Source organism: Pteronotus mesoamericanus, unplaced genomic scaffold (assembly GCF_021234165.1).
Source record: "Pteronotus mesoamericanus isolate MK-2021 breed Mesoamerican mustached bat unplaced genomic scaffold, CSHL_Meso_final contig_69, whole genome shotgun sequence".
NCBI classification, from domain to species: Eukaryota; Metazoa; Chordata; class Mammalia; order Chiroptera; family Mormoopidae; genus Pteronotus; species Pteronotus mesoamericanus.
In genome coordinates this window covers 3,208,815-3,223,682 of record NW_026555237.1, presented here as the reverse complement: position 1 = coordinate 3,223,682, position 14,868 = coordinate 3,208,815, and the positions used below count along the sequence as shown (strand labels likewise).

The following is a 14,868-nucleotide window of genomic DNA, read 5'->3' as shown; positions in this document are numbered from 1 at the left end:
AAAGTTAATTCTTTAGCCCTGACTAGTGTGACTCTGTGGGTTGGGCATCACACTGTAAATCAAAAGGTTGTCAGTTGAATTCTGGGTCAGGGCACATGTCTGGGTTGCAGGCCAGGTTCCAGTTGGGGGGGCCTGTGAGAGGTAACCAGTTGATGTTTCTCTCACACATTGATGTTTCTTTCCCTCCCTTTCTCCCTCCTTTCCCCTGTCTCTAAAAATAATAAATAAATAAAATCTTAAAAAAAAAATTCTTTAAAGTCATCAAATACCCATCAATGTTGAAAAACAATAGGGGTATCATAAATATAATTTTTTAAAAATATTAAATCTATATCCAAATAAGATCAATCACAGTGATTGATTAATACCCTTTTAAATTTATTTTAGTTTGATTCCTCCTCAATATATCTCTTCCTCCCCCTTTTTCTCCTTTCCTTGTCTCTTATGTGTGTGCATAATTTATTGAAAAAATCTGATTATTTTTTCAGTAGTTTTCAACAGACCAAATGGCTGACCTGCAGGTTGGGCATTAGTAATGCTTGTATATATGATATATATAGCATGAAGGGCATACAGAAGGCATTTAATAAATGGTAAAGATAATGATAATATTGCAGTTTCCTTCTCATCAATAAATATGTATAGCAGGTGTACTTAAATTGTTATCAAAATATTTATAAGGAAACCTTGTTAATGTCTATGTAAAAAGAGCTTACTAGTCCATTTTTAAATATTTAACTCAAAATTACTGATATTAAACTAAGCATTTTAATTTTGGGGAACTCGTATGTCATATCAAACATAGTAGAATGGATCTAGATACTGGCAAACAATAAAATACTAAGAGTAAAGAAATCCTCATGTATTAATAATGGAATACTTCCCAAATATACTAAGTGAATATACTATTGAGTAGCACAATACCATTTATATAGAACAGATGAAAAAGATCATGTATATAAGTAATTGAATAAAAGGGGGGGATAACAAATCATATATATGTGTAAAATATACCCAGGCACAATATGTATTACCTCTGCTGGGGAGAACTGGTGAGTAGAGACAGGAGTGAAATGGAGACTGAGATTTCAGAATTTACAAATATGTAAATGTACCTTTTCTTCCCTCCCCTCATTAAATTGCTCTAAAATTTTTGATAGAACTTTTATTTCAGTTTTTAAATATATAACAGCTTTATTGAGATGTACTTCAACTACTATCCAGTGTACCCATTTGAAATCTAAAATTCATTGGTTTTTAGTACACTTAAAAGAGTTGTGCAACCATCATGACTAGCAATTTTAGAACATTTTTATCATCTGTAGCAGTTTTCTTTCCATTTCCCCTCAAGTCCCCTAGCTGTTGGCAACCACTAAAACACTTTTCTGTCTCTACAGATCAACCTATTCTGTAATGGAATAATACAACATGTGTTCTTGTGTGACCAACTTCATTCTCCAAGTATAGTATTTTTTGAGGTTCACCCATGTTATAGCATCTGTCAGTGCTTTATTCCCTGTATTGCAGCAGCATAATCCTTTGGAAGGATATACTATATTCTGTTTATCCATTTATTAATTGATAGACATTTGAGTTATTTCCACTTTTTGGCCTTTATGAATAATGCTGCTGCGAACATCTGTGTACAAGTTTTTGTGCAAACCTGTTTTCTCTTGGGTTTATATCTAGGAGTTTGAATTGCTGGGTCATATGGTAACTCTTTGTTTATATAAATCACTTTTGTAATTAAAGTTTCTATTATTGACAGTATTTAGAAATGGTGCTCTAATGAGAAAATCTAATCTACAAATCATTTTCAGATATGAGGAAAAATTTCAAAATATTATAATTAATATTGACATGTTATCTGGAAATGTAATTAAACATCAATTTTTATTTTGTCTTTTAAAAATACTTAGACCTGTGATTTATTTTTAGTGTCCATAACACTCAGCCACCTCAGACATAGTACCTATGTGTCTAAGTGTTAAAAACCCCAACATCTCATGAGTGTAACTCAGAAGAAAACTAGAGGAAATTGTGGTAATGCGAGATTTTGAACTACATTTTTTAGTTATATGTGCTTTCTCATTGGGCAAGCAGAGAATTTAATAGACAATTTCAGCATACTTCCTGCTGTTGGTTTGTTAAATTTTAGTGTATTTCACTGGGTTTGTGCTTCTCTCACCTTGTTTTCCATATGTTTCATCCAAGAATGGATTATCACTACACATGTACCTATTCTACCATAAATCTGTAGGTGTCAGCAGAGAAGCCAGTGATGGTGATTAATCTGCACCTATTAAAATAATATTAACCAATGTGTATAATATTATCCCATTTCTTTAAGGAGAGAAAAGTCATGTGAAGGAGACATTGCCAACTTTTTGTTATACAATTACACAGTAGTCCCAACCCTGAAGAAATACTCAGATAATTACAGTAGAGGTAAGCACAGAGTTCTCATGTAATATGTAAGACAGGTTAACTGATCTAGCTTAAGTGGGCTCAGGAAAGTTTCTTTTTTAAAAAAAATACATATTTTATTGATTATGCTATCACAGTTGCCCCAGTTTTCCCTCTTTTACCACCCTCCTCTTGATACCCCCATTCCCTCCCGTATTCCCCCTCCTTAGTTCATGTCTGTGGGTCACGGATATAAGTATTTTGGCTTCTCCATTTCCTATACTGTTCTTAATGTTCCCTTCTCTATATTGTACCTACCAATTTGTACTACTTAATCTCTGTACCTTTCCCCCATTCTCTCCAACCCCCTTCCCGCTGATAACCCTCCAATTGATCTACATATCTCTGATTCTGTACCTGTTCTGCTTCTTTGCTTAGTTTGTTTTTTAGATTCAGTTGTTGATAGTTGTGAATTTGTTGCCATTTTAATGCTCATAGTTTTGATTTTCTTATTCTTACATAGTTTCCTTTAACAATTCATGTAATAATGGCTTGGCGATGATGATGAACTCCTTTAGTTTTACCTTGTCTGGGAAGCACTTTATCTACCCTTCAATTCTAAATGATAGTTTTGCTAGCTAGAGTAGTCCAGGTTGTAGGTCCTTGCTTTTTATCACTGTGACTACTTCTTGCCAGTCCCTTCTAGCCTGCAAAGTTTCTTTTGAGAAATCAGCTGACAGTCTTATGGGAACTCCTTTGCAGGTAACTATTGGCTTTTCTCTTGCTGTATTTAAGATTCTCTATCTTTTACCTTTGGCATTTTAATTATAATGTGTCTTGGTATGGACCTCTTTGGGTCCAACTTGTTTGGGACTCTCTGTGCTTCCTGGACTTGTATGTCCATTTCCTTTATCAATTTAGGTAAGTTTTCGTTTATTATTTTTTCAAATAAGTTTTCAATTTCTTGTTCTTCCTCTTCTTCTTCTGGCACCCCTATGATTTGGATGTTGTTACGTTTGGAGATGTCCCAGAGGCTCCTTATTCTATCTTTGTGTTTTGGAATTCTTTTTTTCTTCTTCTTGTTCTGGTTGAATGCTCTTTTCTTCCTTATGTTCCAAATCATTGATTTGATTCTCAGGTTTATTCCCTCCACTGTTTGTTCCCTGTAGATTTTTCTGTATTTCACTTGGGGCAGCCTTTATTTGTGCCTGGGTCTTTTTTATGCTGTTGTAGTATGCAGTGAGTTCCTTGAGCATCCTGATAACCAGTGTTTTGAACTCTGCATGTGCTGGGTTGCTTGTCTTCATTTTGTTTAGTTCTTTTTCTGGATTTTTTTTTATTTTCTTTAATTTGGGACATGCTTCTTTGTCTCCTCAATTTGGCAGCGTCCCTGTGTTTGTTTCTATGTATTAGGTAGAGCCACTTTGACTCCCTGTCTTAGTAGCGTGGCCTAATGTAGAAAAGGCACCTGTAAATTGTGTGGGGTGGAGCCTCAGGCAATTGCCAGAGCAGGGCAACCCATTTCACTGCTTTGTGACTCTGTGTGCAGGAGGGCTCGGAGAGGGGGCAGTGCTGTTGCCTGGCCTCTGGAGATTTGCCCGGGAGGAAGCTGTCTCCTGGCACTCCCTCTGTTGCTAGTAACTTCACTTTCTCCCCATATGAAATGCTATTTGTGGCCTTCCAGCTCTTGCCTTGGTGCTGAATCCCAGAGGGGGTGGGTCTGTGCAAGTCCAAGATATTTGCGGGCCCTTTAAGAGGAGTCTCCTGAGAATCCTGCAGTTTCTTCTGCTGCCCCAATCCCCACTGGTTTTTATAGCCAGAAGTTATGGGACTTATATTCCTGGAGCTGGAACCCTGGGTGGGGTGGCCTGGTCTGGGGCTTACGTTGCTTGCTCCCAAGGTACCCTCCCAGTTTTTTTCCACCACATGTGAATATGGGGCAGCCTGTTGGGCCCCCTCTCTGTGATACTGTATGTCTCTGCCCTTCCTGTCTGGATGAATGTGGCTTCTTTAAATCCTTGGTTGTCGGACTTCCATACATTCAGTTTTCTGGCGAATCTGGATAATGTCTGTTTTGTAGCCTAGTTGTAATTTTTACTGTAATTGTGTGAGGAGGCAAAGCATGTTTACCTACACCTCCATCTTGCCTGGAAGCCTTGAAGTATCTTCCTTGGGAAAGTTTCTTAAAAGAAGATGTACTGGACCAAAACTTTAATATCAGTAAGTGCTAGTTGAATGGGTGGAAGGTGAAGGTAAGGAAATAAAAAAATTTTAGATATAGAAAAGAAGAGTAAAGGCAGGGTGTATGAATCAGTTCATTGACCTCTGAGCAGAGAAGTTACTGGATTATGATGTCAAAGAGTTCCATAAGAATAGGCTGGAGAGGTGGTCTAGTCTAAGGTTAAATCATGGAAACTTGGTGTACCATGTAGCTATTAAACTAAATGGTGTGCATAGTGCAAAGCATCAAAACAAAAGAGTGACATGTTCAACTTTTTTGGTATAGGCAGGTTATTTTTGTCTTTGGGTGCCTGATCTGTTATTCTAGTTTTTTTGAAGGTCAGTAATTTTCTTTATTGCCTGCTGTATCCTCAGAGCCTAGAATGATGCCTGGAAAATAGTTAAGTATTTAATAAAAATGTTAGTAAGGCAGTATAGTTGCATATAAGAATTGAGAACTTGGGCTCAAAAACAGGTCTGAATCCTGATGCCACCATTAAATAGCTCTGTGACCTTAAGTTTCTTAATCACCCTTTGATTTAGCTTTCTTATCTAGAAAATGTAGAGATGGTAGGATCTACCTAATCAGATTAAGTGAGTTTATATTGCTTGGCTCATAGTAAGCACTATATAAATATTAACAGTTATCATTTCTTTTATGAGTGAAAGATTAACACAAACTAGTGCTGCCAAGGGCCTGATCCTAGAGCACATTTAGGGTTACAGAGGAAGGGATAGATTTAAGAAATACTCAAGAAACACAGTTGGATAGGATGTGGTAGATAAGGATGAGAAGGACTTAAGGTTAATTCCCTGCTGTAAAGCTAGAGCTTTGTGCTCTCTCTCTCCAGTATTCCTGTCCCCACCCCCCACCAATCCCTAGTGCACTCGTACACACACGGTTAAATTATGACCGATGCATTCTAGTTAGTACAATAAATTTGGAGGTAGAGTCTCTGGTATGTTGAGGAAAGCACTGATGAATTAACACTCCCTCTTCTGGATTTTTTCTTGGCTTCTCTTTGATTCCTTTTTTTCCTCTTCCTTTACATCTATTCCTTGGACTCCTCTTGAGTTCTTTTCTTTATGGGCCAGAAACATAAGAATGTCAACGGCCACCTCACGTTGTGCGTTAGGGTGTTCAACTGGTTTTCTTTGCCTTGTTTTCATTTCTCTCTTTATGCTTACTTCCCCACCCCATTTTTTTCTTACCCTTCTTCCCCACAGTGAGAGACCAGAGAACACATTTGCCCTCCATTTTTGGCCTGGCTTAGTGTTTCTCACTCCCAGTAATATGGGAAAACTAGGAAGAATGTTAAACACTTGCCAGAGAAGTATTCCCATGTGCACTTAAATTTAACTAAAAGATAACTTTAAAGTTTAACTGTAAATTCAATTTTTACTTTTAATTCTGTTCTTCTTGTTGGATATTGAGAAGGATTTGAATCTAGCTTTTGAAGCAAGTTTTGGTAGCCTTGGGATCTTTTTGTTCCAGAAATCAGCTAACTCCTAGAGTACAGCTTGTCTGCTGGACTAAAGTCTTTTTGCTCACTACCATGCTGGTCAAGTTCTGAGCCAAGCGTTCCCTGCTAGTTGTACTTTTCATTAGAGTAGTAGGGCTGGATACCCTGAGAATGTGAGAAAGAGCAACCCTGATATTTCTTGGAAATTTTTAACTTACTGGTTCATGTGAATTTTGCATTTTACCGTACAATTCATCTTTGTCTTAACATACATTTCCTTCCTAATTTTTTTTTAACCTAAACTAATGCACCAGGAAGATAAATCCTTCCATTTTCTTATGTGTTCCCTTATTTACTACCTCATTCCTCAGGTTAAGGTTTTGGGGCCAAAACCATTTTAGTGAGTGTCTCTTGCATATTTCTCATGATGGGAGATAACTTTTGCCTAATTGGGTCACAGCTTCTTTCCCTTAATGTTTTAAATGAGACTGCTAGTTCTTTGGAATACGCTCCTGATTATGAATAATTTGTAGTAAAAGCTATCCATTTCCCAGAGTTTGTAAAGAATGCAAATATTCTTTGGAATTCCTTGTATGGATAGTCATAAAAAGATAATAGCCAGCGTTTATTATGTATGTTCTTATTATGTGCCAGGTTCTGCTCTCACCCCTTTCATCTCTATGCTATTTAATTACACAGTATTTTAAAATCAAATATCTGATTTTATAGAACTCATGCTAACATTGCTATTGTTTATAATTAACAGATTTCAACACTAAACTTGCACAATGTCTTTGAAACCAAGAGTAGTAGATTTTGATGAAACATGGAACAAACTTTTAACGACAATCAAAGCTGTTGTCATGTTGGAATACGTCGAAAGAGCAACATGGAATGATCGCTTCTCGTATCCTTTTAGTGACATTGATTAATGTTCTTGTATTGATAGTGATATTGTATTGATAAGTGCATCAATGAACATTGATAAATGTTCTAAAATTGGTAAACTTGTTAAAAAGTGAGAACATGTTTAAGCTTATATAAAGGGAAGAACATTCCAGTATGGCTGTTTTCAAATATATTATTGCTTACATTTCTAAGTTCATCAGTTATATGTGACAGTCATTAATGTTTGATAACCTTTCACTCAACAAATATTTAGTAAGCACAGGTTCCCCATTCTTCTTGCAGTGCTGGCCCTCAAATAAACACTTTCTTTCTCACCAGCACCCACAGTTTGGCTTTTGTTGGGGCAGGCAGCTGAACCTGGATTTGGTTTCACACTTACATGTCAGGTGCTACTTTAGGCTTTGGGACTCCATTTCTGAATAAAATACAGTACTTTCTCCTTCACTCTACTATGGGAAACAGACAATAAACATTTTTTAAAAAATCTAAAGCCAGTGCTTCTAATAACAGGTAGTGGTAAATACTGTAGGGAAAGTTAGGCAGGTCAAGGGTCAATTCCAATAGAGACTGCAGCCAAGAAATGAAGAGAATGCTGAGATTCGGAAGGAAAAATTAGAAAAGACCACTGAGAGCAAGGATGTGTCATTAGAGACCAAGTTGAGATCATCTACACCCTCATATTCCCAATTGCTATATACAGATGCAAAAGCTGGACAGTGAAGAAGGCTGATAGGAAAAATACGGATTTACTTAAAATACGCTGTTAGAAGATAGCTCTATGGGTGCCCTGAATTGCCAGAAAAACAAACAAGTGGGTCTTCAAGCAAATTAAGCCTGAAATGTCACCAGAGGTAAAAGTGACAAAAGTGAAGCTATACTACTTCAGGCATATCATGAAAAGGGAGGGTTCTTTGGAAAAGCTAATAATGCTGGGAGAAATAGAAGGCAGCAGGAAAGGTGGAAGACCAAATACGAGATGGGTTGACTGCACAAAAGAAACCATAGGCTGAGTCTACAGCAACTGAGCAGGGCTTCTGAGGACTGACATGGAAAATACCACTCATTCTTAGGGTAGTCTGGAATCAGAGTCAGCTGAACAACATGTAACCCACAAGGGAGTAGAAGGAATGGTTGAAGTACCTATGTGAGTGGCTCTTTCAGCAAGGAATGTCAAGGAAGGCGTCTCTGAGGAGGATGAGATTTGAGCAGAGATGGAACAAAGTAAGGGAACAAGTTCTATAGATATCTGGGGGGAGGGAGTCAAGGGCAAGTTCAATAACTTGAGACAGGAACATGTTTTTTGATTGGATTCTTTATATTTGTGAATTAGCAGTTCCATATGAAAAAAAAGCAAATAATGTGGTTTCTCTAGGACTATCTGAAACCTGGTGTGTCCTACCTTTCTACATGACAGCAGTCTTTTAAAAAATAAATATGTATTATTGCATAAGATTACTTATATAATATTGTTATATAATAAAATGTCATTTGTATAATAATATTATATGTATGTATAAACCACATGCTAACCTAGCACCTAGGGTTTATAAACTCTGGCACTGAGAGAAACCCAAAGGAGGCTTTGAGGACTGGATAGACACTGGAGGAACTAGAAATCCTTTCCCAAAAAAGTGAGGTGAGATGTGGTGTGATCCAGAATGTGTATGGAGGTTCAAAGTTCTTTCAAAGTCTGCTGCCCTATCCAGCAACCTTCCAGGGCTAAAGGATGGCTGCCCTCATTATATGGGACTTACGTTCTTTAGAAACACTTGAATTCCAGAAGATAGTATGATTCAACTTGTTCTCAATGTCTTACTCAATTAATATTAAGCTGAATGTTGATTTAAGAACAATGGAGTTCTTTTAGACCAACAGGAAGACATTTAATTCATTGCCTTTACAATTGTAATTGTTAGTAAGAAACCTTTGTTAGGCTACCTGTGTTCTAGGCACTAATGATACATAAAATGATGGTAATGTTTCTGGAAGGCCTCATACTTTGCAAAGATCTTTTACATTTTTAAATGTTATTTGCTACCTCAAACAAACCCATTAGATTGTCTTTATGTAACAGATAAGGAAAGTGATATTCAGGGATGAAGGAACTTGCCCAGGGTCATGCAGGTAGTACCTGATGGAGCACAGACTTGAATAAAAGATTTATAACATCTAATTCCCTATACTTTCCAGTATATCTTAGGATAATTTGATAGGGATTTCTGCCATTGAAGAGCTTATTATTGAATTAGCCTCGTAACTCTTTATATGGATCTTTGTGGATTGTTTTTGGATAGGTATCTTAATAAAAATTGAAAAAATGTTAATGAGAATGGCTAGGCCAGTGCTAAGGTGCTCATTAACTAAAATGAGCAGAGGAGAGAAGGAATTGGTGATAGATTATAAGAAAAGGGAAAATAAGGTAAAGAAAAAGGAAAGGGTAAATATGTTTTTTATTATTGTACAGAATATACACTTAATTGGTTGGTTTGTAAATGGTTTTGAAATAGCTGACTTACCTGGAAAGGCCTCTTTCAGTCACTATTTCTAAGATATGCATTGCTTGATCCATCTAAGATGGCCCAGTTATTCTTGGCCTGGTCATGGCTTTTCTCCTCATAAAATAAAAAAAAAATACCTGCAAAAACAGCAAATTTTAAAGTATAATCTCGCATCTTAAAATTTTTTTTAAATCCTCACCCAAGAATATATTCATTGACTTTATTTTTATTTTAAGATTGTATTTTTATTTTTAGAGAGAGGGAGAGGGAGGGAGAAAAAGAGGGAGAGAAACATCGATGTGAGAGAGAAACGTCATCGGTTGCCTTCTTGTATGTGCCCCAAATGGAGACAGAACCTGCAACCCAGGCATGTGCCCTGACCAGGAGTTGAGCTGGTGACTTTGTGCTTTGTGCGATGATGCCCAGCCACACCAGTTGACATGCTCATTGACTTTAGGGAGAGAGGAAGGAAGAGAAAAACACTGATGTGAGAGAGAAACATTGATTGGCCACCTCCCATATGCACCCTGCGACCAGGGATTGAACCTGCAACCCAGGCATGTGCCCTGAGCAGGGATCGAACCCACAACCTTTTGGTGTACAGGACGATGCTCCAACTAACTGAGTTACCGTGGCCAGGGCATTACCTTAAATTTTAATTTGGAAAGTAAAGGACTGTGTTACTGATTGTTCCAAAGTAGAATTCCCTCCATTTTCCTGTTATTTTGTCCAACAATTTAGACTTCTGACCTAATTTAGATAGGTGGAATTTTAGGAGCCATCGAACTTTTATATTTTGAAAATGAAAAATACCACCCCCCCAGATTGTGTTAGTCATTGATTTTTATAAAGCATTTTTTGGGATGTGAATGAAACATAATTCATGCTTGGAAAAGTTGGAACATGTAGAGTTGAACAACTAATTATAAAGAAACACCTATATAATCATCACACAGGTTGGTTAAGAACTAGAACACTGCTAGCATCCTCCAACCTAGTACGACCACATGTCCCCCTCAGCTCACAAACGCACTTCTTTCCCTCTGAGGTACCACTGTCCTGACTTTTGCATCTATTTCCTGTTTTCCTAAAAACAGTATAACTTCTTATGTATACAATGCTAAACAGTATTGGTTAATTTTTTCTGTGTTTTAAACCTTATATAAATGGGATCATACTGTGTACATCTGTCATTTTCTTTCAACCTATGTGTATAATTAATTTTTTACAAATGACCTTTTTTTAAAGTAAAAGTAATATATTATTAGTTCAATTTTACAGTTGAGAATTTGTGGCCCAAAAGGGTTAAGATGGCTTACTGATATTGTAGTATAGGATGCTGGGGTAAAAATGCCAAAGTTTTCTATACTTTTGCAGTTAGCATTAAGGAAGCTTGGCTACCAATAGAAGTGTTCAACATGTATTAAAGTATGGCACTTATTGAACCCTTGTCCACAAACATTTTTACTAAATATAAGCTCCATAAGGGCAGGGATTCTTGTCTGTTTTGTTCACTGCTATATTCCCAGCACCTGGTACATACAGACACCTAGCAAATATTTGGTGATTGAATAGCTACTGTCAACTAAATGTCAGTAAAGTATATAGATGAAACAACATTAAAATTTGGCTAGTTCTCTTACTGTATTGATAAGTGGGGCTATTAACACTCATCCCTCATAAATATACTGGGTCCAGGTATATATGTAGGGCATTCTGTTTGATAATCATTGTAAATAGAAAGCATAAGTGGTTTTTTTTTTTTTTTTTTGGATGCATAACAAATTACCACAAATTTGCCAGTGTATAGAAACATTCATCTCAAAATTCTGTTGGTCACAAGTCTGGTGTGACTGAGTTCTTTGCTTGGGATCTCACAAGGCTAAAATGTTTTCTTCTAGAACTCAGGGTTCTCTTCTGAGTTTGTTGCTGTTGGTTGGCAGAATTCAATTTTTTGCAGTTATGGGACTGAAATTCTTGTTTCCTGCTTGAGTGTTGGCCTGAAATTGCTCTCAATGACTTGTGGTCACTCTCCAGTTTTTGCAGGTAATTCCCCTCCATCTTCAGAGTCAGGCGTGGCGTGACTAATCTTTCCAAGTTTTGACAGAAATCTCTATGTGTGTAACTCCTTTCTGCAGCCAGCAACAGGGTGTGGGAGATGGGAGGTGGAGGGATCTGCTTTTAAAGTTCTCTTACTATTAGATTAGGCCCACTAGGAAAGTCCAGGGTAATGTCCCTATTTTGGGGTCAACTGATTAGTAATTGTAATTGCATTTGCAAAGTCCTTTTGCCATGTAAAGTGTCTTTGGCGTGGTATCTTACATTCATAATCTCAGATATTAGGATAGCAAACCTGGGAGTCCATTTTAAGAATTGTGTCTCACACAAGTAATAATGATGCTGCATAACAAAAGCAATAATGATGCTGCATAACAAAAGCTGTATGACAGCTTTCAAATAATCTCTAGGGTAGTTTGGTACTTACCCTTCATCAAGTGCTTTCCTATGGTAAGATAGAGACTAAGTATAGATCTGCATTTATTTGTTTCTCTGAGTTGGAGTTCTTTGGTTGTTTTCATTTACTTGTATTTGTGTGGTTTTCTTTTTTGTTTGTTTTGGCCTTTTGGTAGCTGTTAAAACAATTCCCAAACCCCAGCGGTGTAATACAGAAGTTCTACTTAAGGACAATTCAGCTTGTAAGTGGTTTTATGTAATGCAGGGTGATTAAGCAGGAGGAGATACAAGATTGCTTCCTCTGAATGTATTTCTTCCCAGCCTAGGAAAACTGGGCTTTTCACAACCAGGTATACTATTGTCTTCATTTCTAATTTATATTCTGTTAGGCCCTTTTTCAAACATAGTCCAGTTTTGAGCACATTGAAGAATGTTGTCATGATCTTCACAAGTGTTAAAAGGAGGATTTAGTAACCTTGGCACCTACACTTAACACCCATCACTCAGATTGTGTAGCTGGGTAAAGGTTTTCTTTATAGGCATCTCTGGTTGGTGCATCAGCAGCAGTTTCACTCTTTGCTTCTAAATTAAATCAGACCAGTATTTAATGTTCATGCTGATTCTAATGGATGGTTTTATAGATTCGGGGTTTTTTTTTTTTTTTTTTACACATGGCATTTTCATTGTGCCTCTTCAGAAGTGTCAGTAAACATCTTCATTTTTTATTGTCAGTGAATTCGTTTTGGTCATTGTCTTACTGTTTTCAATTTTAAGGTAATTTTGACTTTCATTGCCTCTTTTAAAATGATTTTTTTATTTATTTTCAGAGAAAGGCGAGGGAGAAAGAGAGGGAGAGAAACATTGATGTGAGAGAGAAACATCAATCAGTCCCCTTCGCATGTGCCCCAACCAGGGAGCTAACCCACAGCCCAGGCATGTGCCCTGACCAAAATCAGACCGTTGACCTTTTGTTTTGTGGAAGGATGCCCAACCAAGTCACACCAGTCAGGGCTTTCATTGCCCTTTCAAAACTCATTGTTTGTGACCCACTACACAATAGAATTAATAGTGTTAAAACTCAAAATTAAATCAAAGTATAGGAAGCACTTTTTAATGGAGAAAATGAACTAGAATAGTTTTGCCGTTGGCCAGTGCTCAGTCTTGGTTGTAACAGTTCAGAGCTCTTGCTCTGGAAGTTTCTGACAGAATTTTAAGTGGAAAGTTCATAAGTAGAGGAATATTTACATTCTGGTTTCATAAACAGTGATATAAAGAAAAGATGACTTTGGGGAAGAGAGTATTTAAATCTAAATCTCACCTCTAGCTATTTCCCATTTTTTGCCTTTTAAAGTGTCTTGAAAAATACTCTTGGGTGTTCTCCCTAAAACCTGAATACTTCCAGGGTTGTTGGATATTTGAATAAATTAAAGAAAAAGAACATATTTAGGAATATATTTTACGCAATTGAATGAAGTTATATGGTGGTTAACTGAGACCCCAAACTATATAGTGAGTTAAAATGTTCATTTAGAAAAATTTATTGCCCTTGATAGGGTGGCTCACTTGGCTGGAGCATCGTCCCATAGACCAAAGGGTCATGGGTTCTATTCCCTCTCAGGGTACATGCCTGGGTTACAGGTATGGTTCCTGTTAGGGACGCATAGGAGAGGCACCTCATTCATGTTTCTATCTCACATGATGTTTCTCTCCCTCTCTAACCCCTCTCTCTAAGATCAATGAGCATGTGCCCCGGTGAGGATTTAAAAAAATTCATTAAGATACATCCATTTAAAAAAATGAATACATTCTCACTGAGGAAGATAACATATGCCTTATATATGGAAAGAAATGGGAAAGTCAGCATTGCCCCCCTGCACAGATTCTTTTTCCCTAAGCAGAAAAGAAGTAAGCCCTGAGGTGTAGTAGTAAATTTCGTGTATGTGTACATGTAGTAGCTATATTGAGAAAACATTTAGACATATAATTAACATATTATGCTGAATTTATGATATTGAATCATTTAAATTTTCCAGTATCGAATAAGTTGTATATTCTAGAAATTGTATAGCTTAAGGAAAAAATAGGTGGAGCACATATCACATTGGATGATAATTCTGGAAGTAGGTATTTAGAACTTAATGATATTAAATACATCACACCTTTGCTGAAAGGATTGTTGATCTAAATTATGGCTAAATTTAGTTTTTTAAGAAACCTAAATACGTACGCATGAAAAAAACAAAAAATTTCACAAAGTGAATATACCCACATATTCAGTAAATAGAACACTCTTAGCATCTGAGAAAATCTCTTGTTCTCTCTCAGTTCTGTTAACCACTATCCTAACATCAGTTGGGGTGTCCAACCCGCGGGCCGCCAGGATGGCTATGAATGCGGACCAACACAAAATTGTAAATTAACTTAAAACTTTTTTTCTTTTGCTCATTAGTTTTCGGTAGGGTTTGTGTATTTAATATGTGGCCCACGACAACTCTTCTTCTAGTGTGGTCCAGAAATGCCAAAAGTTTGGACACTCTGATTCCAATACACTTAATTCAGACAACTGTTTTGTATCTGACTTTACCAGGGTAGTTTGTGATGAATAACTGAGATTGAACCCTTTATGATAAAACAAAACAGGGCAAAACATTTAGAGATTTAAATTATGTAGTGAATTAAGACTTTTTTTTCATTGAGGAGTTTATAGTAGAAACCTACAGGGGTTCCAAGTAGGATCCAGAAGGTCATGTAATACATTATTTTGAAGCTCCTTTCTTTTCTGTTGATGCTTTGTTTCGTTTCCCATCCACCAAACCATTATAAATTCTCTACAGAATTTGTGTTCAGATAAATTCTTCTTTCTTAGGTGGTGTATATTCAAATCTGTACTTTCTTCATAATAAACGTTAATATTTTGA

At 36.7% G+C, this 14,868-nt stretch overlaps 1 protein-coding gene across 7 annotated transcripts in view; it reads left to right on the top strand.

Moving 5' to 3' along the window:
* CUL2 (cullin 2) overlaps positions 1-14,868 on the top strand; it is a 111,560-nt gene that overhangs the window by 14,632 nt on the left and 82,060 nt on the right. For 4 of the 7 annotated variants that reach the window (XM_054582314.1, XM_054582317.1, XM_054582318.1 and 1 more), the window contains 2 exons: positions 2,351-2,448; positions 6,856-6,996. In XM_054582314.1, coding sequence (XP_054438289.1) covers positions 6,878-6,996 — 119 coding nt within the window. In that variant the 5' untranslated portion in view covers positions 2,351-2,448; positions 6,856-6,877. The remainder of the gene's footprint in view (positions 1-2,350; positions 2,449-6,855; positions 6,997-14,868) is intronic. The other 3 variants (XM_054582320.1, XM_054582315.1, XM_054582319.1) reach the window with 1 other exon arrangement.